The 24,810-nt window shown below is 36.5% G+C and overlaps 1 protein-coding gene across 6 annotated transcripts in view; it reads right to left on the minus strand.

The window, feature by feature from the left end:
• The window catches only part of ALB (albumin), a 65,685-nt gene that overhangs the window by 6,177 nt on the left and 34,698 nt on the right, over positions 1 to 24,810 (minus strand). For 4 of the 6 annotated variants that reach the window (XM_070614679.1, XM_070614680.1, XM_070614681.1 and 1 more), the window contains exons 2-10: positions 9,798 to 12,907; positions 9,036 to 9,093; positions 8,026 to 8,158; positions 6,499 to 6,707; positions 5,805 to 5,937; positions 4,879 to 4,976; positions 2,988 to 3,117; positions 1,865 to 2,079; positions 510 to 642 (exon numbers count right to left, since the gene is read on the minus strand). In XM_070614679.1, coding sequence (XP_070470780.1) covers positions 510 to 642; positions 1,865 to 2,079; positions 2,988 to 3,117; positions 4,879 to 4,976; positions 5,805 to 5,937; positions 6,499 to 6,707; positions 8,026 to 8,158; positions 9,036 to 9,093; positions 9,798 to 9,876 — 1,188 coding nt within the window. In that variant the 5' untranslated portion in view covers positions 9,877 to 12,907. Of the gene's footprint in view, positions 1 to 509; positions 643 to 1,864; positions 2,080 to 2,987; positions 3,118 to 4,878; positions 4,977 to 5,804; positions 5,938 to 6,498; positions 6,708 to 8,025; positions 8,159 to 9,035; positions 9,094 to 9,797; positions 13,146 to 24,810 lie in introns of all 6 variants that reach the window. The other 2 variants (XM_070614677.1, XM_070614678.1) reach the window with 1 other exon arrangement.

Consider the following 24,810-nt stretch of genomic DNA (forward strand, 5'->3'; position numbering starts at 1 on the left):
TAAATATGCTAAAAATCCTCCAGACAAGATTTCCACTCCTTACTTAATTTCCTGTAAAACTATTCTAAAACTTTCTCAAAAAGATTTCAAAATATTGTAAGTGAAGAGATTTCACAACCTTCCTCAAGATACTAATTCTTGACACTTGATAAATCTTGGAATCAGGTTAATATTCTTTATATCTAAGTTAAACCTCTTCTAATTAACATTTAATTTTACTTCATCTTATTTTGCTCTCAGGAGTGTGAAAGAGAGAAAAAGCATGGTCAAGATTTTATGAAATGAGACTGCTCTCTTCAGATCCTTCTTTTTTAAAGCCTATTCTAGGTTTTATTAACCATTCTATTTAAGGCTATTTTTCCTATAATGTTTAAGAGTACAGAATTGAAACCATCTCAAGAAAAGATCTAAATTGCACTATATAATGTTTTACAATCTTGTATTATTTTTCTTTCTTATTATTGGGACCGTCAGTCAAAGAGCTGCATTTTTCCCTTGAAGAAACCTACCACTGTGGCGTAGCACGCAGGAGGGTCGGCCTCCGCACAGCACTTCTCCAGCGTGGCTTCATATGTCTTGGCAATTCTCAACAGCAAGGAGACGGAGTAATCAGGATGCCTTCTTGAGTATTCATACAAAAACCTAATTAAGATGAAGATAAAATAGATTTAGATGGACAAATGAGCAAGAGAAATCACAGAACTAACCACAAGAGTAACTCATATCCCAAGTATCTGAATTTGACTAACCTCCATGCAGTAAACCTTAGTGGCTAAGGGCTTGGGGTGCAGAGTTAAAGCTACCTGCATTCAAATTGTGGCTCTGCCACTTATTTTACTATATCACCTGAGGCAACTTATTAAAATTAGCAGGGCCTTAGTTTCCTCTTCTGCAGAAGGGGATAATAACAGTACCGACCCCACGAGGCGGGTTGTGAGAAATACATGACATAATCTACACAAAACACACACTGTCTGGCACAGATTAAATGTCGGGTGAATGATACCTATTATTATTATGTATATTTTGTTTGATTTTGACTACACCTCTAAAAGGTTCCGATAGATAGATAGATAGAGATATATTCTTAAATTTTTCTATTTCCTCTCTGTATGAGTGAAATCTTAAAGGCTACATAATTTTATGAAACATTATTTAGTGCACAGAATACTATTATACTCCAACAACAAAAATGCAAAGTTTATCACCACGCTTACTGACTATATATAATCATTTATTTTGTCATTTGATTGTGTGTTGCCTTGCCATGTTACTGGATTTCTGGACTTTTCAAGCAAATATAAAACAGCTGGTGGCAGACTCTGTACTTCTCTTTATACCTCTTTGTTGCTGTCAGATACCTATAGATAGATAGATAGATAGATAGATAGATAGATAGATAGAGGATAGGTGATAGATAGATAGATGATAGATAGATAGCTATAAAGATGTATTACATATATTCATACGTATACATTATGGTCAGTTCAAGAAATACTCTTTGAATGAATAAATGAATAAATAATATGTATGTAATTTATGTATACACAAAATGTTTCTAGAGATATTTCTAGAAATATGCCTAAGGAGTAAGGAAGGGGGGTAAAAATAGAAACTTATTTGTTACTTTGTACTCTTTTCTATTGACTGAGCTTTTGCCCTGAGCATGCGTGTGTTATGTTATGACAATTTTTTAAAATTAATTAATTTTTTCCAAAAAGTTATAAAAGCTGGGAGAGGGAAGGATAAAGAAGCATTGTAGACAACACGGAAATTGTAGTAACTCCAAAGGAAAGCCTAGAATATCTTCCTAAATCCTGAGACCATCTAAAAGCTATGAAAGGATAATTCCTCATCCACTTACGTGCCCAGGAAGACATCTTTGGCATCCTTATAGTGTTTGCAGATTTCCTTATCTTCAGCAAAATCAGCAGCTAATGCAGGCAGGTCACTAGGCAGGTCATCTTCTTTCACCTCGGCAATGCAGTGGGATTTTTGCAACAAAGGTTTATCACAGCATGCTTTCAGTTTGCCAGAGATTGAATCTTGATGTTCACATATGTACTTGGCAAGATCCGCCTAGAAGCAAGTTGATGGAAATTGTTCAATGTAAATTGACGTCACTACACTTTCTTCCCAGGACTTTATTATGTTGGCAGAACATGTTCATTGTATTCTAAGACTATACATACATCAACCTGCCTTCTATGAACACTTCCAGCCTGTTTCCTTAGCCTGGAGACTCAGAACGACTAAAACATTTCTACTCAATTGAAAAAACTAGTCAGTAGCAGGGGCTCATATCAATTATTTATTAATTTTATAATTAAGGCATTTAAGTTTTTAAATTAAAACTCAGTGTTGTTTTTCCAAATATTTTCCCAAAATAAAGTGCCGGCATTTTGAAACCATAATAACTAAAGTGTGAGAAATTTTTGAAAAATTAGTCAAGATCATAGTCACAGGCCCCACTTACACATGGAAAATATCTGCCTTAAATTTTCAAGAAAGCGTCCTGAGAGATTAGGATTCTGGTATTTGGTCATATTTTTAAGTTTGGCGAAAAGTGATATCATGCTAAATATTTGCATATTTAACACAGAGAGGAAAGTAAGAGAGAATATAGAGAAAAAACCTCATAATTTCCAAAGGTCTCTTCAGATACCAGCCCTTCTCCAACTCCACTCACCTCCCAAAAAAATCTCTAAGAAATTTACCTTTTTAGCTCTTCTACTTCAGTTTAAACCTTTGTCCTCAGTTAGAGTATGACGGAAAGGGATTACAAATTAGGGAATGTTTGTCAGATCGCTTACTGAGTAGGTTAGCCAGATTTAAAAAAAGGAACACAAGACAGGGAAAGGATTGCATAGATTACAGCACAGGAGACCATCTTGACTCACTGTCAGTTGTCGCCGACGATACTAAACAGATTGATTCAACCAACTTAAGCACGTAAGTTACAAAAAAGCACACTGAAGATTCTTTACCCTGTCATCGGCACATTCAAGCAGGTCACCGTGGCAGCATTCCTTGTGGACTTTGGTAAGATCTGTCACTATCTTGGAAACCTCTGCAAAGTCAGCCTTGGGAAATTTCTGGCTCAGGCGAGCTACTGACCTAAAAAGGAAATTCTTCTATCAAAATACTATTAACATGCAATATTTTATGTGAAAGCATCAGGAAAATACTACTTCTAACAAGAAAATTCAGATAAAATAATACATAGAAATAATCTGTAAAATTAATTAGTTCTTATTTTAATTCTAGTTCTGAACCAAATTGTTCTCTTAGAGCAACATGTCTTAGAGCAGAATTACCCATTGTAAGAATTGTCCATTGTAATTATCCACTGTATGTGGTGTACAGAAGTCCAGCGATGCATAAACGCAGAAACCAAAGAGGGATTCTACAGGAGACATGCTGAGCCACATCAGGTTTGGAGACCAGATCTGAACTTCGAGATCTGGCTTTCCTGCTTATAAGTAGCATAACCCTAGGCAGGTTACTTCAGCTCTCCAAGCTTCAGCCTCTGCAGAGTCACAACAGTAGGCTAAAGCAAAAGATTGTTCTGAGGACTAAAGTACATAATGCATATGAAAGCATTTTATAAACTGGGAAGTGCCATACAAACTCTAGTGAGCTTTTTTTTTTTTGGAGGAAGATTAGCCCTGAGCTAACATCTGCTGCCAATCCTCCTCTTTTTTGCTGAGGAAGACTGGCCCTGAGCTAACATCCATGCCCATCTTCCTCTACTTTGTACATGGGACGCCTACCACAGCATGGCTTCCCAAGCGGTGCCATGTGCGCACCCGGGATCCGAACCAGGGAACCCAAGGCTGCTGAAGAGGAATGCACGAACTTAACCGCTGTGCCACTACCGGGCAGCCCTCTAGTTAGCTTTTTTAATCAATTACAACACGTTCTTCCTGACTTCTAAAGGTCTCTGAGAAAAGAAATTTCATAACTTTTGCAAAATTAGGGAGTTTTGATTAAGCATACTTTTACCAAGAAATTAATCCAGCACAGTCTCTAAACATGATGACAAGATGTAAAAGGCCAATATCCATATGATTTCTCAAATCCTTTCAGAGTTACATAAATCTGATAAAAGGTACTTCTTCCACAAAAGCAATCATAACCTGTTTGACTGTGCATCGTTTCATGTTGGGGTTGCTTTGCTTATGGATTTGGTTGATTTTGATAATGTAGAAGGTAGAGATTACATGCAAAGACAGTTCAAAGGATGGTTTCCAAGGAGCTTGCAAAATGTTGCTTATTTTTATTTTATCTCCTGTTCACATTGGTTCATTGTTGACTAGCAAGTAAAGGATTGGGGAGGGGGCATTTTTCTTGGCTTGGATACTATTAAAGGTTGCTTCTAGAACCAGCTAAGTCATATGAAAAGAGAGGGCCTGGGGGAAAAAAAGAGATTAAGAGTAGAGCTGGAGCTATGAAAAATGAGAAGTAACCTTGATGGCTGTACTTAATTATCAGAATATAAAACGACAGACACTTTCAGATAATTGGGGGGAGGGGAAGATAAAATTAAATGAAAGCTCCTAATTATAGCTCTATAAAAACTGTGGACTGTTAGAATAAGATCCTTAGTTTTTAGAGATAAATAGGGGTTTAAATACCTGTCGTAGAAGGACAAAAAAGATGTCCTGTAAGTTCTTTGACTACTTAGAAAAAATATGATAAAAAATAATGGCGAATTGTGATTGATGCTCTGGTTTTCACCTCTGTTAAATTTTTACCTTTTAGACAACCAAAAGGATGCATGTGAAAGCACTGTGTAAAATACTATATAAATGCACAATTTTGTCAACTGAGCCATCATCATTTACATCATAAAGACGCAAACTAAGTTTAAAATACCATGCTTTGACAGCTCTCTCCCCAAAATTTTGGAAACTGGAGCACTTGAGTCTCTCTTTGGCAGATGAAAGCAGTATTCTTTCCTTCAAAGCATCAAGCTGTAAAAAGAAATTATTTTAGAAAAATTAAAAGAGAAAAATTCTAAGCGAAAACCCCTTCTTAAGTTCAGATGAGACTATGCCAAATCAAATTTTAAAGAGATAACTGACACCTAAATTGCCAAGTGCTCACTATTGGTAAATAATTATTTTGCTATGTAGGGAGAGGAAAAATCAGCCTGGCGCTAGCAGAAGACTCTAGGTATTTAAGAACCAGGATGGAGGCATTGCCAGGGAAAAGGGAACTGAAAAGAAAAATGGAAGAACTGAGTACACTAATATCTCAGGGAATATAACTTTACTGATTTCTTAATTTTGCATGTAATTCATTTCAATCTCTCTTCCACCAACTTTCATAACATCAATAAACTCCCTAAAATACAAAATAAATATTTATGGAGTGAACGAATAAACCCAGGCTTCTAGATGCAGTTAAATTCTCTACTTAGAATTCCATCACCCCTCTCCTCCAATAAAAAAGGCTCATGAAAAGATAAACGAAAACTGTGCCTCCTTGCCATGCAATTTTACAGATGAGTTTCTGTATTTCATGACAGTGACCAGCACCATAAAAAGAAGGGGAATATTTAGAGGCATACACAGTGATGCCCTCTGTCAGATCCACTTTGACAAACTTTAGAAGGAGGAATGGGAGATCGGAGGCCTTCAAAATGGGAAAGATCTTTGTGGAAGATAAGAGTGAAGAAGGCTTTTTTGACCATGTAAAGAAGTTTATATCAGAGACTTAGTTTCCCTAAATATGGCCACAAGATCATCCAAATCTGAGGCTAGATTATGAATTAGTTCTTCTATTCTTCTGGGGAATACCTTCGGTATCAGACAGCCAGCTTTATCATCAGCTGGACAGCATTCTGTAAAATCTGCTTTATATTCCTCAGCGTGGAAAAGTAGTTCTGGGCCGTAAAAGTAAGGATGTCTTCTGGCAACTTCATACAGGTATCTAAATGTTTTAAAAGAAAAACAGTCATTTTTCTATAGCAGACAGTATTACGGGAACAATTGTAATGGACCATTCTCCTCAGAGCCTCTAAAACCCAAACACATCTAATATACCTATTAAGCTCAATTTGCATATGATGACCTTGCCTTTGTCATTCTTAAATCAGTGAAAAGGTTAAACTTATGTACAAACTTACATATATATACATATGTATACATGCATCTGTATGAAATAGTTAAATTTTGGTGATCTAACATTGACTAAAATGAAATCAAACCTGAGAATAAATAAATATATATCTTCATAACATTTTAACACATGTCAATCTCAAATTTTTTCATATAGATTATATCCTCTTTCAATAAACTCTAAAAGATCTTCAATGAAATTTTTTATGGTGTAGAATTGTATAGTATCAACTACTCCTTCTTTGAAAATTGTCATTAGAACAAAAGCTTCCAAGTCTTAATGTTGAAAATATTTTTGGTTATAGTCATTGTTATCATGTCTTGACCGATTCCATAATTTTTAATTTTCAAGGACAAAAACCTGATTACTTACTTTCCCAGAAACTTGTCTGGATCTTCCTGGAAGGCGGCGCACTGAGCGTCCGGTTCTGGTTTCAGCTTGGGGAGGTTCGGGTGATCATCTTTGTGTGTCAGGAAGCATTCATTTCTCTCAGGTTCTTGTTTTTCACAGCAGTCAGCCAGTTCACCGTAGGTTGCACGAAGAGTTGCAACTGTACACAGTTTATCTCCAAAAAGAGTATGCTAAATGGAAGACAGCAGGCTTCAAATTGCTGGGCAGTACTTTATTTTCTTTATACCCAAACAACAGTATAAAAAATTTAATATACTGGTAAACCTTGGTCAGGAAATCATAAAAATCCACTTTTGCCTCAGGTTTAGAGAGTTTCTCCTGATTGAACCGTCTATGTGCGATTTTCATCAGAGTTAACTGGCACACTATTACTTACAGCGGATAAAACAGGAGGGCAAAAAGACCATCAATGGCTCTAAGGAATGAACATTACTTCTATTTCCAATTGAGGATAACAGCTAGGAGAGTGATCCTTACAATGAAAAATCAAGAAAAAATAATCCTCCAAGTGGCAAGTGAATTTACATTAGGGAAGAAAGTATTCAGATAGTTTCTCATTTGATGTGATCCTTTTTGAGAGGTACAGCTTTTTAGTAGAGACCATTCACAGCCCAAGAGTAACACAACCTACTATATATTAATTGTTATTACATTAAAATAAAGATCTTTTTCATCCTAGAAACATTTGCCTAAAAGCCCATTCCATTAAATGAATCCTTTCTATTCACATTAATTTTTATTATGAAATAATTGTAACTTCAGGGAAAATACACTGCTCAAGACAGAATTTATTAATTTTCAAAAAAAAAAACCATGCAATTTTTAAATTCATCTTTAGAGCCGTAATATTGTGTGGAGTTAAAGTACTGATTCTGCTTTGAGGGAGGGATACGCATAGGGAGAAATAGGAGGAAGAAAGGCTTCAGGGATAAATTAAAAATGGGCTTGTTCCCAGGAAAGTGTTCACAGATTGAGTGGTGAGAGAAATATAAACCTCTCCTTATATTGAAGACCTATCCAGAAATACCAAAACTCCAAAGTCCTTCAAAATGAATCAATGCCCTGAGTTTTTATTGTATGTAAAAATATCCCTAAAATGAGGAATATGTAGATGCACTATTATTTTATCCAGGTAACAAATCAGCAAGGAAATCAGTTGAGTGCTTTCTAAACATAAAACCATGCTATAATTATTAACCTCTTTGAAAAGAAGTCATAACTTTAAAAGACTTTTACAAATGACAAATTTCCATTTAAGTAAATTATGGCTATTGTGTGTGGTCTCAATAAAGAAACGTTTTTAAAACTGTGGGTAGAGCTAGAACGCGTCTACCACAGAAGAAACAATGGCTACCCCCTTCTGAGTGTTGCTTATAAATGTGGTCATTAGCAATAATTGAGATAACTAAAATGAGATTTTCTTCCATTGAAATGCTCAGGATTACATAAAAGAAGAAGAAATAATATTCAAAATCAGAATGTACTTACAAGTGACTTGTCACAATTTTCAGCTGACTCATCAGCAGCACATTTTTTTGCAAATTCAGTTACTTCATTCACTAATTTTACGTGGTCCTCAAATGGGCACTGCTGGAGATACTGAGAAAAGGCAACCAGCACCCTGAAACAAAGGACATAGAAAAACGCAGCATAATAACGTTTTAACGTAAAGTAGGTTACTATGCTAGAGAACAAATTGTGTATCTGTATACATTCTATATTTTATACATCTTTCTTACTATTGTTTAGAAAGCCTGTTCACATCAGCTATTATCTGAGGCCTAACCAGGCACATGTGGCTTTCTAAGCAAAGAAGCTGTGTATTTCCACCAAGTTTAAATATATGTGTGTGCGTGTCAGTAGACGTACACATATAGAACAAGCAAGCCAAATGTATTCTAAATGGATCTAATTGTTAAGACAAGGAGCATAACATTGACCCTTTGACTGATTAAAACAAAAAACTAAAACCACGCAATCTCATTTAATCAGGCTGTAGAATGAGATTGACCTTTAAAAAATAAACTGTTTTCTCAGTTTTTACAAGATTAAAACAATGTTAAAATGCTCTCAAGAAACCACAGATGAATTTGCTAGGTAAGGGAATGCAGTAAGTGAGTTGTGAAAGGAACCATACAGTAAAGTCTTCCCCACCGTGCACGTTATACAAGAGTTCCAGAGCCACGCTATCCTATTGAGTAGCCACTAGCCACATGTGACCACATAGATTTAAATAAATGACAATTAAATATTGTCTGAATTTTTGGTCCTCAGTTGCACTTGCCATTTTTAAGTATTTAGTAGCCACATGTGGCCAATGGTGACCACATTGGACAACACTGATACAGAATATTTCCATCAATGCAGAAAATTCTATTAGACAGTACTGTTCCAGAGTCTGGACCCTGATGACAAGGGAACATAAAAACTTCAGAATAATAACCAAGACTACTAGAAACATTAAATTTGACTCTTCAGTGTTTAATATTTTAACTTACAGGCCTTTGAAATGTTTTTCTCCCAAATCATTAAACCGATGAGCAATCTCACTCTTGTCTGGGGGAAAAAAAGAAAAAGAAGGCACCAAAAGATTTGTTTAAATTCTGAAGAAAACAACTGGTTATAATGTTCCTTTTTCTATTTCTCTCCATTTGATTTAGGTATTCATTTGCCCCAAAATATTGGTCTTTGATCCCTACAGAAAATCTTAGGATGATGGTAAACTATTCTTCTGCATTTAAACAGAAGTGTTATTCAATCAATGATATTATTTGAAAAATCATTAAAATCATCAAATATCTATAGCTTTATATTCATACTTGGAGAAGATCTAATGGTCTTGTAGAATCTATTAACAGAGACTGAGAGGACCGTTGAAATGAAAGATATAAGTACAAACTCTATTTATAAGATTAATGACACAGATTTTGGTTTTGATTTTATAAAGCAAGGTGCAGTAGGTAGGCCCTTAGGAATCCAGAGCTTCAACTGTATTCTGTGAGGTTTATGCCACTCCTTCTAAGTTCCTTCATGAGCAAAAGGAAATTACAGTTACTAAGCAATTCTGACCATTTTTTTCACCTAAGATGTTAGAAATATATTAATAACTTCCTAAGGATTCATAAATACAAAATATCATCACAGACTAGAAATAGATGCTAAAGAAAAACTTACTTCTTTAAAGATGCAGGGTTTACTGAAACTTTCTTTTACTAGGAAAATAAAATACAAGTTGAACAGTAGAAAAATAGAGTTCTTACGTGTATCACGACGCAACACGCCTCTGGAATAAGCAGAGCTGAAGAGAAAGAGAAGGGAAACAAAGGTTACCCACTGCATTGTGCCAAAGGCTTGTGAAGTTGATAGGAGAGAAAAGCTAGGAGAAATAGAGAGAAATTAGCACTAATATACTTCTTTCACCAATAATTATAGATTATTAACTAGACTCATCTTTGTATTCATTGGCTCCCAACTGATTACAAAATTTACAATATTCTTGCCAAACAATTGTTTGACTAATCTGTTGCGTATGTTTGCCATCTGGAACTGTTTTCTTCACAAGACCTGGTCAATTCATTAAAGTTATGTAAAACATCTTATCAAATTTTACATAAGAGTTTAAACGATTTGTACCTATTATTCATTACCATGTTCTTTATCTGTGATTTCCCATTTGAACATTTTAGTTTTCAATATTTGCAAAAATTTAACCAAACCAACACCTTAGCTTGGAAGTAAGGCATACTAAAAGAGCTCAGCTCCGAATTGTATCCATTACTAATTCCAAATGTGTCTTTATTGATAAATAATGAAAAATTTACACACACACAAACACACACACAGAGGGCATCCATGTCTTTTTCATTCTTCTGAAACTCTTCTGTCTGAAAAAGCTGCAAACTAAGAAAAAGCCATAACAACAACTAAAATGGATATTCATGAATTCTGCATTTCCATCCCAGCACTGGCCCATGAGTGATTCAGTCCCTGCAGTCGGATGCTTAGATGCAAGGCAGGTATCTCTCACTGTATTTTTCATTAAAGAGACGGGGAAGAAAATGGGTGCAAATGACGGTAATGATGACTTCGCCGTCATAATATACACAGGACAGTCTGAGCCCTGATTACACCTCGAGAGGTTATAAGAATCCTAGGCCCTCTTCACCAGGCATCATAGTCCTTCCATCCTTGTTTCACACTTTTTTCCTTTCTCCCTTTTAATAAAAAGAAAAGTCACCTGCTCTTCTTTAACATTATTTTAAATTTCAAAATAAATTTAGCCTTATGTCTAAAAACAAAGCAAAGCAAAGATAATTTTTCAAAAATATTTTTTCAAACTTCCTTCCCTACCCTCCCCACCCAAGATTCTGATCTCTGCCTCTAATGGGCTATTCTCTCCCTGGCCTTTTGATCCAAAGATGAAGAACTACAATAATTAGTAACAAGACAGTTGTTTCATTTAATTACATAACCCAGTCAACAAAAACTGTCAGTCAAGTTGCTCTATGGTGCATATAGACATGGAGACTAACAAATACTCAAGAGGAGCATTATTTTTCCTCTTTTATCATATGATGAAAGAAATATGCTTTCTATGATCGTATTTTATTTTATTTCATTTTCAGTTATGAGTGGTAATTAGATAATCAAGCACAGAAGAGGAGATAATAGATAGATGATTGATAGATGGACAGATGATAAACAACAGAGATGGACAGATGACAGAGACAGAGAGATGATAGATGGATGGAGAGACAGATGAGAGAGAGAGAGAGAAAGCGAGAGAGAGAGATGATAGATGGATGGAGAGACAGATAGATGAGAGAGAGAGAAAGAGAAAGAGAGAGATGATAGATAGATGGAAAGATAGATATACAGACAGACAGATAGATAGATGGAATTTTTTTAAGTGGCTCAAGAGAGTCCTAAATAATGGAGCCAGATTTGTCTTTCAGGTCGCAGATGAACAGAATTAGAAGAAAGTCCGCCTATGGAATTGTTTCCATTGGAGAAAACCAATTTTTTTAAAGCCCAAAAACCCACATTAGAAAAGAAAAAAGGAAATTATTCTAACTTTCTATTGTCCTAAATAGAGAAAATAATTCTTTTTTAGATAAATTATGTCAACTTTTAGTTCCCGAGAAAGAGTAGGCATCTTTTATTTGAAGTCAGTGTCCAACCCTAGCCTTTCCTTATGAGGCCCCAAGGAACGCTTGATCAAACATGAAATCCTTGTCATTTAATATGATTTACTAATTCACATTACTAATTCACAATTACTAATTCACTAATTCACTATTACCAATTCACAAAATCAAACCTTTGTCACACACACATACACTTTGTGCATATTTTTTCATTTAACAAATGTAAGGCATAATATTAATGTCTCCCTCTACTTTGCATTGCAATATTATATCTTAATGCAATGGTAAATATAGAAAACCAAAAAATATATAAAATTCATCATGATTCTAGCAACTTAGAATTGATTTTCCTATATTTAATGAAGATCTCATAGCTTTAAAAGATAAAATTGAAAATATCTGAAAAAATCTTTCCTACAGTACCAATAACATATTTTGCATGTGTGTATTCTTATTAAAGATTAGCAAATGGTTGAAAAGTTAAAATATTTAATTCTTAACACTGTTTGCTTAAAATTCATATTTATTAACAATAAACTCTTGAACATTTGCATTTTGAGGATTCCCAAAGTAAGAATTTCTACATTTTTCTTCTATTAATTCTGCATGTGCATTCTATATTGAGAAAAATAAAACCACATAATTGTTGGTTGTTTCTAAATATTCTGTTCTTCAAGCTTTTAAACTTTTATATTTAGTTAGTCATCAAAGGACTCTGGCATGAGGGTAACGGCAAATATTTAAACCAAGAATTATAAATATGGCTTACAGAATCTGGTTTCTAAGTAAACAGGAAACTAGCTCCAATGATTCTAAAATGTTTTCCCATTTTTTATGGGAGAAGTTTAAAAAGAGAGAGTAGGTAATAAAATTACTTGATGTGAAAAGAATCACAGTGTATTGATCATTTAGAAGAGAAAAAACAATACCTCAATTGAACCATAAATATAACTGGGAATTAAATCTAAATCTTTATCCCTTTTGTCCTTTGTTTTGCATTTATTTTGACAGGATAGAAAAGGCACAGAAGTAGATAAAATATGTATTTGGACCTGTCTCGCACTTCTTTGCAACCCCAATCATAACCTTAAACTACACCCTCTACTCCCCTCTGGATTTGTGAAGCTTCTCACAAAGTCACTCCCTCCATCTGGCCATCTTTTCAGTCCAGCCCTTACGCCATCTTCTTCTGTGATAGATTACTACTTCTGTGTCACCTTCTCCTAGAAATAAAGTGAAATATATGCATAAAAATGTGATAGCAGTGCCTAATAATATCCTCAGTATTTTAACAGAGACTTTCTGGAGACAACCACTTATCTGAAAGTGATTCCAAAATATGGGTGATTTGGTTTCGTTTGGAGATAAAATTGGGGACAGGAAAATCTTTTCTTAGCACTCCTCCTATAGTACTATGCACATATGCAGATCCAACATAAAATGAAGGGCCTGGACCACTTTCTGAAAAATATGGAAGGATGGAAAAGTGAAAAACCACTAAGCATCAAACTAACCAATTCAAACATGGTAAGCAATTTAATTTCTTATTCACTTGTGAAGAGACATTTCCCATTAAAAAATAAGAAAATAAATTGTCCAAAACCTATGAACTTGTATAGGCATTGCTAATGCAAATGAAAAATTGTAATGTGATCCAGATATCATCTCCTTGTGTAAGTCATCCCCCCAAAATACCCACTTGCATCAGTAAGAAATATAAAATTTGATGAAGATTTCATAGACGACGAGGAGAGGAAAGTTTACATTATAAAAACCACACTAGTGGGGCTGGCCCCATGTCATGGTGGTTAAGTTCAGCATGCTCCACTTCAGCAGCCTGGGTTCATGGGTTTGGATCCCAGGTGTGGACCTACACCATTAGTCAGCCATGCTGTGGCAGCAACCCACATACAAAATAGAGGAAGATTGGCACAGATGTTAGCTGAGGGCTAATCTTCCTCAAGGAAAAAAGAAAACAAAGCACTAGATCACCACCTTTGGCTTGTCACATCTCTTAAGTCCCTCTCTCTCTAAAGCTCCCATGGCAGGAGAGTCCCTTTTCCTCCCCTTTCTTCATGGTACACTGGGTTCTAGAATTTACATCTACCTCCTCTCAGATTTCCTAACCATTCACTTCAAATTTCTCAACTCTTTACTATACAGTTTAATTCAACTCAATGTGACTTTTTAGTTCCGAACTCAGACATGCAAATCCGTATGTATCTCCAAGCCATATGGATCAAGTGGGATTAAATTATCATCAAGGGCCCTTCTACTTTGAACATTCTGTGATTCCACATTTCCAGTGTAACAGTCTTATAGAATGAGAAAAGAATCTGACTGGTATTAGAATGAATATATCAAGTTAGGGAATTGGGATTCAAATTTAAGAACTTGTTCATTGCTGAGCTGTCCAATGGCTCCTCAGGCATTACTCTCCATCTAGTTCAGATTAACATTTTTAAGAAATCAAAAGTCATTTAAACTTGTCTAAACTAAGTAAATAAAATAACGCTTTCCCATATCTTTCTTATTGTCTTTCCAACCCAAGAGAAATATAGCTAATGCCTGAAATCCATGGTTATTCATTCTTTATGTAAGTTAACAAGTAGAATATACAAACATATCAATAGAAATTAATGCTGGTAACTCCTCCCTCATTAAAATAGCTATAGATGGAAATCAAAAACAAATGAATACTCTGCTGAGAGTTTAATAGTGCTTAGTCTATTCATATTCTATATTTTTTCCAAAGGTAATTCAAGAGACTTACCACCTAAAAGAAGGTGAAAGTTACAAAATTGAACTTTTTTAACCTTCTGTAAAACAACAAACATTGCATAACTATAATATTCCCATGTTTAAACTTTAGTACAACAAGTTTAGAAAGTTTTCATTGAGCGAGAAAATCTTTTTCTCCTTGATGTCTTCTAAAGCTTAGAATGTACTAGATGATTTGTAATCTCCGAGTGTCAGTCTTTACCTAAAACTGTTCTGATCTGCCCCCAACTGAGCCTTGGAATTTAAGTCTTTTGAAATTCTTGTCAGTTTTTCAAGTATCTATGTATGGGCTAACATGAAGAAATGAATTGTTTGATCCGTAAAAACTTGTAGCTCTTAAGAAATATATCAAATAAATAATTGGCCTATGTTCTCTTTTTTTTTTTGGAGATAAATTCATCTCTAGTCTAATTATAATAAACTACATAATGTAAATGTTTTCAAAATGATTTTTAAATATTATTATTGCACATATAAGCATTGAATTGTTCAAAATTAGTTTTTCATTGTATAGACTTTGAAAAAGCAAAATTCTTTTATTAGAATAACATTCATAGGTTTCAAGGTTTTGTTTACAAAAATAGTTTATTTAATAATAATATGTTGGAATAAAAAAATATGCATTCAAATAGCATAAAGAGGTAATTTTGGTAACATACGATGTTGGCAATGGCACTCTCTTTCCAAAATGCTTCTGATTCACAGTTGTGGCATATCCAGTATAGTTCAACATCAATAGCTTAAATTACTAGATGAAATACATACAAATACTATTTCAATCAAATTTTAATTTTTATATTTACACTAGATATTCATTCATTCATTAAAATTATATAAATTAGCCTCTCAGCATTTAATGTCTTGAAGGCAAACGACTGTTATTGATGAGTCCAAATTTCTCTCTGTTGTTGTGTGGAAAATTGGCAAGAAATGCACAACAAGGCTGTGCTATCTAAAAACAAACATTGTTCTGGCATCAACAAATGGACTATTTATTTAAGAACACCAGCGTTCTTGCTGACAGGGCACAATCCAGAAAACAATGTTTCATATTTATTTTAAGTAGCACCACCTAGACTTTCATTCATGCTCAAAATTTATTGAGTACCCACTAAATGCCAAGCGTTTGCTAGGCTATGAGAACACAAAAGATTAATAAGACACAGTCCTTGACTTCAACGAGCCCACAGTATAATGGAGGAGACAAAACATATAGAAAGATAATTATAACGCAACACTGTAAATGACTGTGTATGTAGAGTGGAAGGTACTCCTGGAGTGATACAGAAGTAGTAGAGGAAAAGCTCTAAATCCAAGGGGAATCTTGTGCATAAATAAGATGTATGAGCTCTAACCTGTTTAGCTAACTCAGCAAATCAATAGACTGCAAACCTTCAAATTTGCGTTCTCTAAGTTCATGTTTGCTTGTGAAGCAACTTTGTCTGGAGAAATGGAATGAGTAGGTGGAGGGCTGAGGGAAGTATGGAGGGTATGAAGGTGTATAATTTCTAAATATTTGATGAGAGACCAAAATACATAAAGCAAAGAGTTAGGCCCTGGTTTAGAAAATGGTGGAACTTTCTGCAGGAGTAAGAAAGAAAAGAAAGGCAGGCTGGCAGGCAGAAAAGCAGAGTTTGCAATTATTTGGATCTCCAGGCAAAGCTAAGAATGGGAACGGTCATTTTAATATTACAAGCCCCCAAAAAGATATTGTCCTTGTAGAAAGCTACAAAAGTGCCACAGTGAAATAGTTTATCTAAGATGATAGACATAGTTGGTAGACCACCCAGATAATTAGTGAGGAACAGTGCTCCTGATTCAAGCTGTATTTATTTAATAATACCTTTTGCTGGGAGTCTGGGAGGGCTTTCTTAGGGGTGTGACTTTTAAACTGAGAATTTTTTCAATGGGCATGAGTAATGAGGGAAGAAAATAGCTGTCCAGTCACAGGGAACAGACATACAAATGCTTGAGGCAAGAAAGAGCCTGAAAGAAACTGAGAAAGGCTAGACATGGAGTGAAGGGAAGCACAGTGTAAGGTGAAACATAAGAGTAGATGGCTTTGTAAGTCATCTTAGCTACAGTAAGTACTTTTGGTCTTCATTCTAAAAGCAATGAGGAGAAGTTGAATGACTTTATTAGCTCAATGATATAATCTGATTTATGCTTCAGAAAGATTACTCTGATTGTAGTGTGGAGAGGAGACTAGAGAAGACAAAGGCATATATAGGAAGACTAGTGAGGGGACTAATGCAATAGTCCTAGTAGCAGATGATGAGATCTTGAGCTATATCAATGATACAGAAATGGAGAGAAGTGGAAAAATTGGAGAGATATTTAGTGTGGTACTGGCCATGGACCCAAGCAAGAGATCTCCTTCTCTAAAATCCATGCTCTAGAAGGCGTCCTCCGGTCTCTTCCAGCTATTCTCTGCCCCAGAGGGCAAAAAGTCCACAAAACCAAGGGTATACGCCCACCAAAACCTGTCTTCTTCCTTTTCTAGACCATGATTCAGGCAACCTGACTCTGGAATTCCCTGTCCAAACTGCCCTGAATCTCATCTAGTGCCTGAGAAGTCCTCTTCTATGAGTCTATCTTTCCACGAGCAGACCGTGTCACTGATGTATTTACCCCTGGGCCTGAGAAGTGGTGAAGAGGCAGATATTTGGAGGAGATGTGGACAGACCTGGAATATCAGGGGTGGAGTTTCCACATGCACATAAAAGAGGCCCCTTCATAGTACAGGATGGAGCCAACGTTGGGCAGAAAGAAGAGGTGGGCCAGAGGTAGGAGCTGGTTCTCCCCAGCACAAAATTCCAAGGAGATAAAATTCGTAGGACTTGATGGATTAAAATTGGTTGATGAGAGAAATAGAGGTGTCATGAGGATTTCTACCTTTCTGCTTTGCACAATTCAATGATTGTGGTACAACTCAGTGGTCTAAGGAGGTTTAGACAAAGACCAGAGATATGTAAGATCATTAGTATGATTTGGACATGTTTGACTTCAGGCATCTTTGAGACTTCTAAGCAGAGATGTCAAGTAGACAGTTATAGATATAAAGTCTAGAGGTCATAGGTGAAGTTTAAGCATGGAATATCATTTGTGAATCATCAAGCAGTGCAGGATTGAGACAGTATGGGGAGAGTGTAACATGAGACAAGAAAGGCCCATTATACAGTCTTGAGAAAGACCAAGATCAAAGAACAGGTAGTAACAGAAGAAGAAAAAAATGATCAAGGTTAGTGTTATACCAGTGAACATAGGGAAGAGAATGTTTAAGGTAGAGTTACAAATATTACTGACAAGGTTAGTAGATAAGAATTGAAAAAAACATCTGTTGCATAGGGATTACTGGTGTCCTTAATAGAGCTGTTTTGATAGAATGATGAGACCAAAATCCAGACTGGAGTAGCTTAGAAAAGTGAATGAGAGGTGAGCAATAAATAAGTGCAGTATGGATATCTCTTCCTAGAAATTTGGATGTGAAGGGAGGCAGCTGAAGGGGGTTGAAGGTCAATGAAAAGTTTTACTTGTGAGCAGTTAGAAGCCAAGGAAAAGTGTTCCACTGATTGTGGCTTCTATTTTCTCTGCAAAGGGGGGCAGTGTTGCTAAGAATGAAGGGCTTTGAGTTGAATATTTGAGGAAAATGGAGAAAGTTGAGTAGTCATGAAAAATGAAGGCATGCACGGAGCAGAGACTTTTTGCCATGGGCTAAATTGAAAAGTAAGAAAAGTTTCTCTGTGGTATGCATTTCCCTCTCCATCCCCTCACTGGGGCCCCTGACAATCCCTCTTTCCCATTCTGTCGCCCTCTGTACTCCTCAAACACATGCCTTAGACTCAGCGCCCCACTGCTCTCCTCTTAGGATCCTCTGGCCCCCCTAGTACCCTGCCTGTAAGTTCTATGTGACTCCTCTCTAATGCACACTCCATGCCAAAACTGTCATTTCTTAACTTGTGGGCAAATTCAGATAGGTGTTAAAGATCAACAATCTTAATTAAAGTAACTCCGAAAAATCTATGAGTCTCTTCTTATCTCAGCCCCATATGTCCCAGGCTCCCAACACTATTTCCTCCACAAAACCACACCTAACCTTCCTAGAAATAGAGGTCTTTGAGAAGGGACTGCTGTTCTGTTGCTGAATTCCTAACGGGTGGAATCTCAGACAGGTAACAAAATGAAGAGAAGAACCTGAGGCAGTGCCTCCATGGTTCCTCAAATCTCACCACGAAGGTCCTATCCCACTAGGACAGAGGTTAATTGACCCTGCAAATAGCCGTTGGCACCTGAACTTTGGTGCTTGAACTTTGGAATCTCTATTTGGTTGTTCAGAAACTTCTTTTTCTCTTTTTATTTTTTAGAGCATGAGTTTGTTAGATCAATGTTTTCTTACAATTGCAAAGCAACAATTTATGTCCTACATCCTCAATATAAGAAGGTCCTTGAATGTATAAACCATATCTGATGCTCATTACGTCTAACACCACATCCAGTGCATGCACTGGATTTAGGAGCCATTCAAAACCTTCATTCACTGTCAGTTTAATTCGACTGATCAATAGGCAACTGCGCCCATGTGGTAAGAAGCCGTGAGCAACTTGATAACACGTGCCCTCCCACATTTTCCTTTTCTCATTGGAATGCAGTCTGGGAATTAGTTTAGTTAGAAGGATAAATGGTGGTAAATAGGTTAGCAGAAGCTGACTTCCTTTAATCCTGACCAACTGAAGCAGTTAAAAACATTCTAGCCATTAGGCATAGTAGGGTCTATTTAAAGAGCCCAGCGATATATCACATTGGCCCACCAGCCACATTCACCGCCCAGAATGTCGCTCAGGTCTTAGCACGTGTCATATGCCTGGCACTTCTTTACCCTCCCCCTCCCAAATCCAAGGCCCAAGCCAATACTAATTCCCATTTGTATTCTATTGTATTCCGCTTTGGGGAGTAAGCAGAGGGAGTTCTGGAGGAGTTCAAATATGAAAATCTTTCCAATGGCTCAAGTACCCAGTGATGCAAGGCCATCTGTAGAGAAACTTGCTCATGACTATTAACCACATAGGTGCAATTGCTTCTTCATCAGCCAAATTAAACTGATGGCTATAATAACTTAAATCTGTCCATTCAGAGGTTATTCTTTGGTTGATTCTGACTATACTTTAAAATTGTGAGTATATTCCTGGAAAATATCAAATATGAAATGTATCTGCAAAGATGAGGAGGGGAGACTATGGGTAACATCTCTTTACTCAATAGGAAAAATTTGGTGTAGTCAGACATTAACACAGATACCCTGCTTTTTAAACTAAAAAATGTTTTTATAGGGAAAAATAATAATTAGATTTCCTGCTGTTTCTAACGTTCTTTGTTATTATTCAAACCCTGGAGTATGTCTAACTGACTCATTCATGTACTGGAGTCTCTCTATTTGTAGTCTTGATCATCTTCCACAACAAGCTCCTTATTTCCAGAGATCTCTACAACACATGTATTACGTAAGATCCTGATTTTCAACTACTTTTAGATCAGTTTTTCAAACAGGATCATGAAATAAACTTAGTGTGTCATGACCAGTATTTTTTAGTATAAAATAAAATGATTAGAATCTATCAGAGTGCATTACATATAATAGGATAAGAAACATTTTGTGAAATTTTTGCTATATATAGCTATATTAGGAAAAAATTTGTAAAGTGATCATATTGTGGGAATATCTAAGGAGAGTTATCACATAAAATGTATTTCTTACTATGGTTGTTGTAAAAAAACTTGAAGATCCATTCTTGAAATCCACCTGCTGTAAGTTCAATATGTCATTATGTTCAAAATCAATTTCCTGTCTTCCCACGATGACTGTCATCTAATTTTTTTCCAAATTTACCTATTTGGCTTACAATACCACAATTCTCCATATCACTCATTCCCATAACCTTATAGTAATTTTAATACCTCCTTCTCCTTAACCTCAAGTATCTAATACGTCTCTAAATAATTTTGACCCAACCTTTAAAATCTCACATTTATCCTTATCCTCCAGGACACTGACACCACTCTGTTTCTGCTCTCACCAAATTGTGCCTGAGTTATTAAAATAAACTCCTGATTAATGTTCAAACCTCAAGTCCTTGTGTACCCGATTAATCCTAGAACTTTCCTCTCCTTAAAATTTTTTAATGTTTCCCCATAACATTTTAAATAAATTCCAAGCTGCTTATCTTGGTATTCAAAATTCAGTAGTCCTGTTCTACTGGTTTATATGATCCACGAAAGCAGAGGCTCTGTCTTTCTCCATCCCTGCAATCTCCCCAATGGATAGCACATGACTGGCACATAGCATGTGGTCAATAATATTTCTTGCATGGATGAACAAATAAAGGAAGGACCGGTCTCTGTAGCATAGTCTTTTCTTTCTCTTTCACATATAAGTTCCCCCCAATGTCGGTAATATTCGTTGTAACGTTTTTTGCAAGTGTACACAGTATAAAACAGCATCTTAGGGGAGAAGACTGTGAAGGGCACTATAAGGCCACCTCCATCTTTCCCAGCATACCAAGTTCATCTCCAGACCAGAGTCTCTGCTTATTAGGCTGGCTCCCACCATGATGACTTCCGCCTGCCTTCTATCTATAGAAATCCTCCTCCTCTTTAGAGCACACCCTAGAATCTTCTCTCCTCACCCATCTTAAATTCTCCTCAATCTCTTCTGATAATCTCTATTACTTTGTTTTAGTTCTTAGTCATATCTCTTGAATTTTGTGGTTTTATTATGAGTAAAGATTTGTCCTATTCATTGTATTCTCCACAGAAATTTCAGTTCAGTACTAGACACTTAGTAGATAGACACTAAACTTATCAATTAAATTAAATGAGTAAAAATTTGCAAAGTGATTGTACTGTGGAAAAAAACCTAAGAAGGTTTATTAAATACTCATCTCTAGCAAATTTAAGGTTCACGGAAGTCATCACATACATTCCTGTCATGTAGTAGGTTCTCCAGAAATGTCAGTGAGTGAATGAATGAATAAACAAACAGATAAACAGTTTGCAGTCTGGTGTTCATCAACTCCTTGACATCCATGAAAGCATAATGAAAGTCATGAGCTTATTGTCCATACTGCAAAAAATAATAATATAAATTTTGCTTTTATTCATGATAAGGCCTCAAATACTCACTGAAACCTCAAGTGCCTTTACATTAGGTTAGAACTCTATCAACTCCACTGGAGCACTGCTGAGTGTGTCAGGAGGAAAACGACAGCAGTTTGTTTAACAAACATTCATAAAGTGCCTCCCATGTGCGGGTCCCTGTTCTCAGCAGTGCTTTACCAGCATTGGCTCAGATACTCCTTAGAAGAATCTTATGAGGGCAGCACTGTTCTTATCTCTATTTTACAAGCGAGGAAACTCAAGGTAAGGTAACTGGGATTAAGTAACTTGCCCAAGGTCAACAGTTAGTGAGCAACAGAGCAAAGACTGTGATCTCAGGCAGTCTCGGGTCAGGAGGGTATAGATCTAATCTACAACATCTTCCAAAAGTTAGGGCAGTTATTCTCAACTGAAAGTCCCTAAAAACTTTCATTGTATTCAGAAAGCAATATCCATTTACATTGGCAGTAAAAATATTTTTCCTTGGGTTTAAGCTGTAGAAGCTGGCATGAGGATATACACTTTTAGTCCTATGCTTTATTGTTTGTTCTTCTAAAATAAGGTCTCCAAGTGTCATAGAAGCCTTGGTAACAAGCCCAGTGGCTGCAGTAGCAACAAAGATAATTGATAGAGGTGGCAGTAGAAGCTGAAGAGGAAAACAGGCACTGGCAACAACATTGGGAATTAGGCACTAAAATGTTCATGAATATTTCAAATTTCAGATTGTATGACAATAAGTTAAAGTTGAAATCTGCTATTTCATATCACTTATTCTACGATTTTGAAAACGGTCATATGAAGCTTCATTTTATAATATTTTAACTAACATTCCTTTCCATTGTTGCTTTGCCACTGCTAGAAGACACGCAGAAAGAATGCTTTTCATAAATCTAAAGGCAAAGTCCTTCTAACCCACACAAAGGCCTGCTCTTCCCAGGTGGTTTGTTTTCAGTTCAGTTGTAGCAATGATTGCATTTCAGGTTAAGTAGGCTAGATGAGACATCTGTGGAATTTGTTTGAAGACAGATGGGTGCTCAGATACGAAACCGCTGGCTTAAGCAGAGACAGAAATGATAAATAAAAATGCAAGCCTCATGAAGACGCAATCAGAGAAAATAAGGTACTCATAGTAATGACTGTCCTTTCAGTAACAATTATCTAGGAGTTTGCTGGGTGAAGTACACAGCCACTGCATAGACCTGCTGCTGCAGATTTTTCTTTCTTTCTTATTCATTCATGCAGTTCATTCAAATAAATATCTAATGCCTGTTATATTTCCCATATATTTCTGGTGTCTATACTAGGTACCATATGAGACATTATCATGTATTGGTTAAGAGCACAGACTTCCCTAGTTTAAATGCCATCCCTACCACTGGCTATGAGGAACTGGACGAGTTACTTCAATTCTCTGTGTCTTGATTTTCTCTCCTTCATATTGGGGATAACGTTATTTCATGGGATCACTATGAGGGATAAATTTTTTAATGCATCCCAAGTAAATAGTGCCCGGCACATATTAGCACTCAATGAATTTTAGCTAGTATTATCATTATTACCACGAGGAAAAGCAGGCTGGGACCAACACAGCACTAAGAAGGCAAAACAGCATAGGGCTAACCACAAACTGGCCTTTAGAGACTCTAAATTTGTCCACATGGGAAGGGCCAGAGAAAGCTCTGTGGGGCAGGTTGGTCAGAGGTGCAGCTTAATCCAGGTCTTAGAATGTAATTTTGACCTGGACATTTTTCTATCCTCATTATTCAGACTAACCAGTTTGTAAGAGACTAGAGCAAAATTTTAGGACTGGAAAAGTCCTTAGAGATAATTGGTTCTATGTCTTTTGTTTTATAGATAAGAATATAAAGGTCAGTTAGCCAGCCCATCAATAAATATTTTTTGATGACCTACTATGTGCCAGCCTCTATTCTGGAAGTATTGGAGATTCAGCATTGAGCAAAACGTATATATTCCTTGATCTGAAGGAGCTTACATTCCAGTGGGAAAGACAGCAAAGAAACAAGTAAATAAATTAATAAATAGCTAATTTCATGTACTAATAAGTTGAAGATAATAAAATTAAATTCTGAGAGAGAGTGTAACTAGTGAAGGGCTGTAGCTTCACAGTGTCAGAGAAGGCCTGTCTGAGGAAGTGACCTTTCAGTTGAGATCTGAATGATGACAAAGAGATAGGCATGGTGAGATTGGGTCAGAGGGCGAGGGGCATTCAAAGTAAAAGACACAGAAGTGACAAAGGTCTAAGAGGAAATGAAAAGGAGGCGAGCGGGGCATAATGCAGTGAACAGGGAAGAATAGAAGGAGATGAGGCCCAGAGGGAGGCAGACACTGGGCTCCCTAGACCTGAGGAAGGAGGTTGAACTTTATTCTGATTGTTGTGCAAAGTCATACGTCAATTCTTAAGCAGCAGCTTGACAGGATCTGATTTAAGCTTTGGAAAGACCGCAGTCTGGATGTAACAGACCACAGTGGGCAGGTGTAGGGTAGGGAAAAGAGCAGGCTGTGGCTGTAGCCCAGGCAAGAGATGATGGTGGTTTAAACCAGGGTGATAGCAAAGGAAATGGTGATCAGCGGTCCGATTCTGAATGTATTTTGGGAGTAGAGCTGTCAGCTCTTACTGATAAATTGGATGTGAGGCAGGAGGGGAAAAAAGGACTCAACAATGACTCTTAAATTTTGACCTAAACAACCGAGAGAATGCTGGAGCCGTTTATGAGGAGGGGTGGAGGAGTGGAAGGTGGGGTGGGGTGATATACCAGGTTTAAGGAAGGTAGTTATTCTGTTTGGCCTTGTTAAGTTTAAAATATCTGTCAGATATCGTGGTAGAAATGTCATATTGTTCAGTATATGAATCGGACCCTCAGGGGAGAAGTTCTGGCTCTGAATAAAAATTTGAAAAAAATAGATAAGATAGATGTGTTTAAACATAGATGTGTTTAAAGCCACGGATTTAAAGGAGATCATCTGATAACCCAGGAAGAGAGTGTAGACAGAGGAGCTGGGTGCTGAGGAAAGAACCCTCTATACTACAACATGTAGAGGTCTGAGGGTGTAGGAGGGGCCAAGGAGAAAGAGCAACTGTGAAGTGAGAGAGAAGTCAAGAGTGCCAGTGATGTAGAAGTCTAGGAAAGAAGACTCAGATGCTTTTGCAAAGTAGTGTTCCTGGTGAGTGATAGTT

Source organism: Equus przewalskii, chromosome 3, assembly GCF_037783145.1.
Source record: "Equus przewalskii isolate Varuska chromosome 3, EquPr2, whole genome shotgun sequence".
NCBI lineage: Eukaryota > Metazoa > Chordata > Mammalia > Perissodactyla > Equidae > Equus > Equus przewalskii.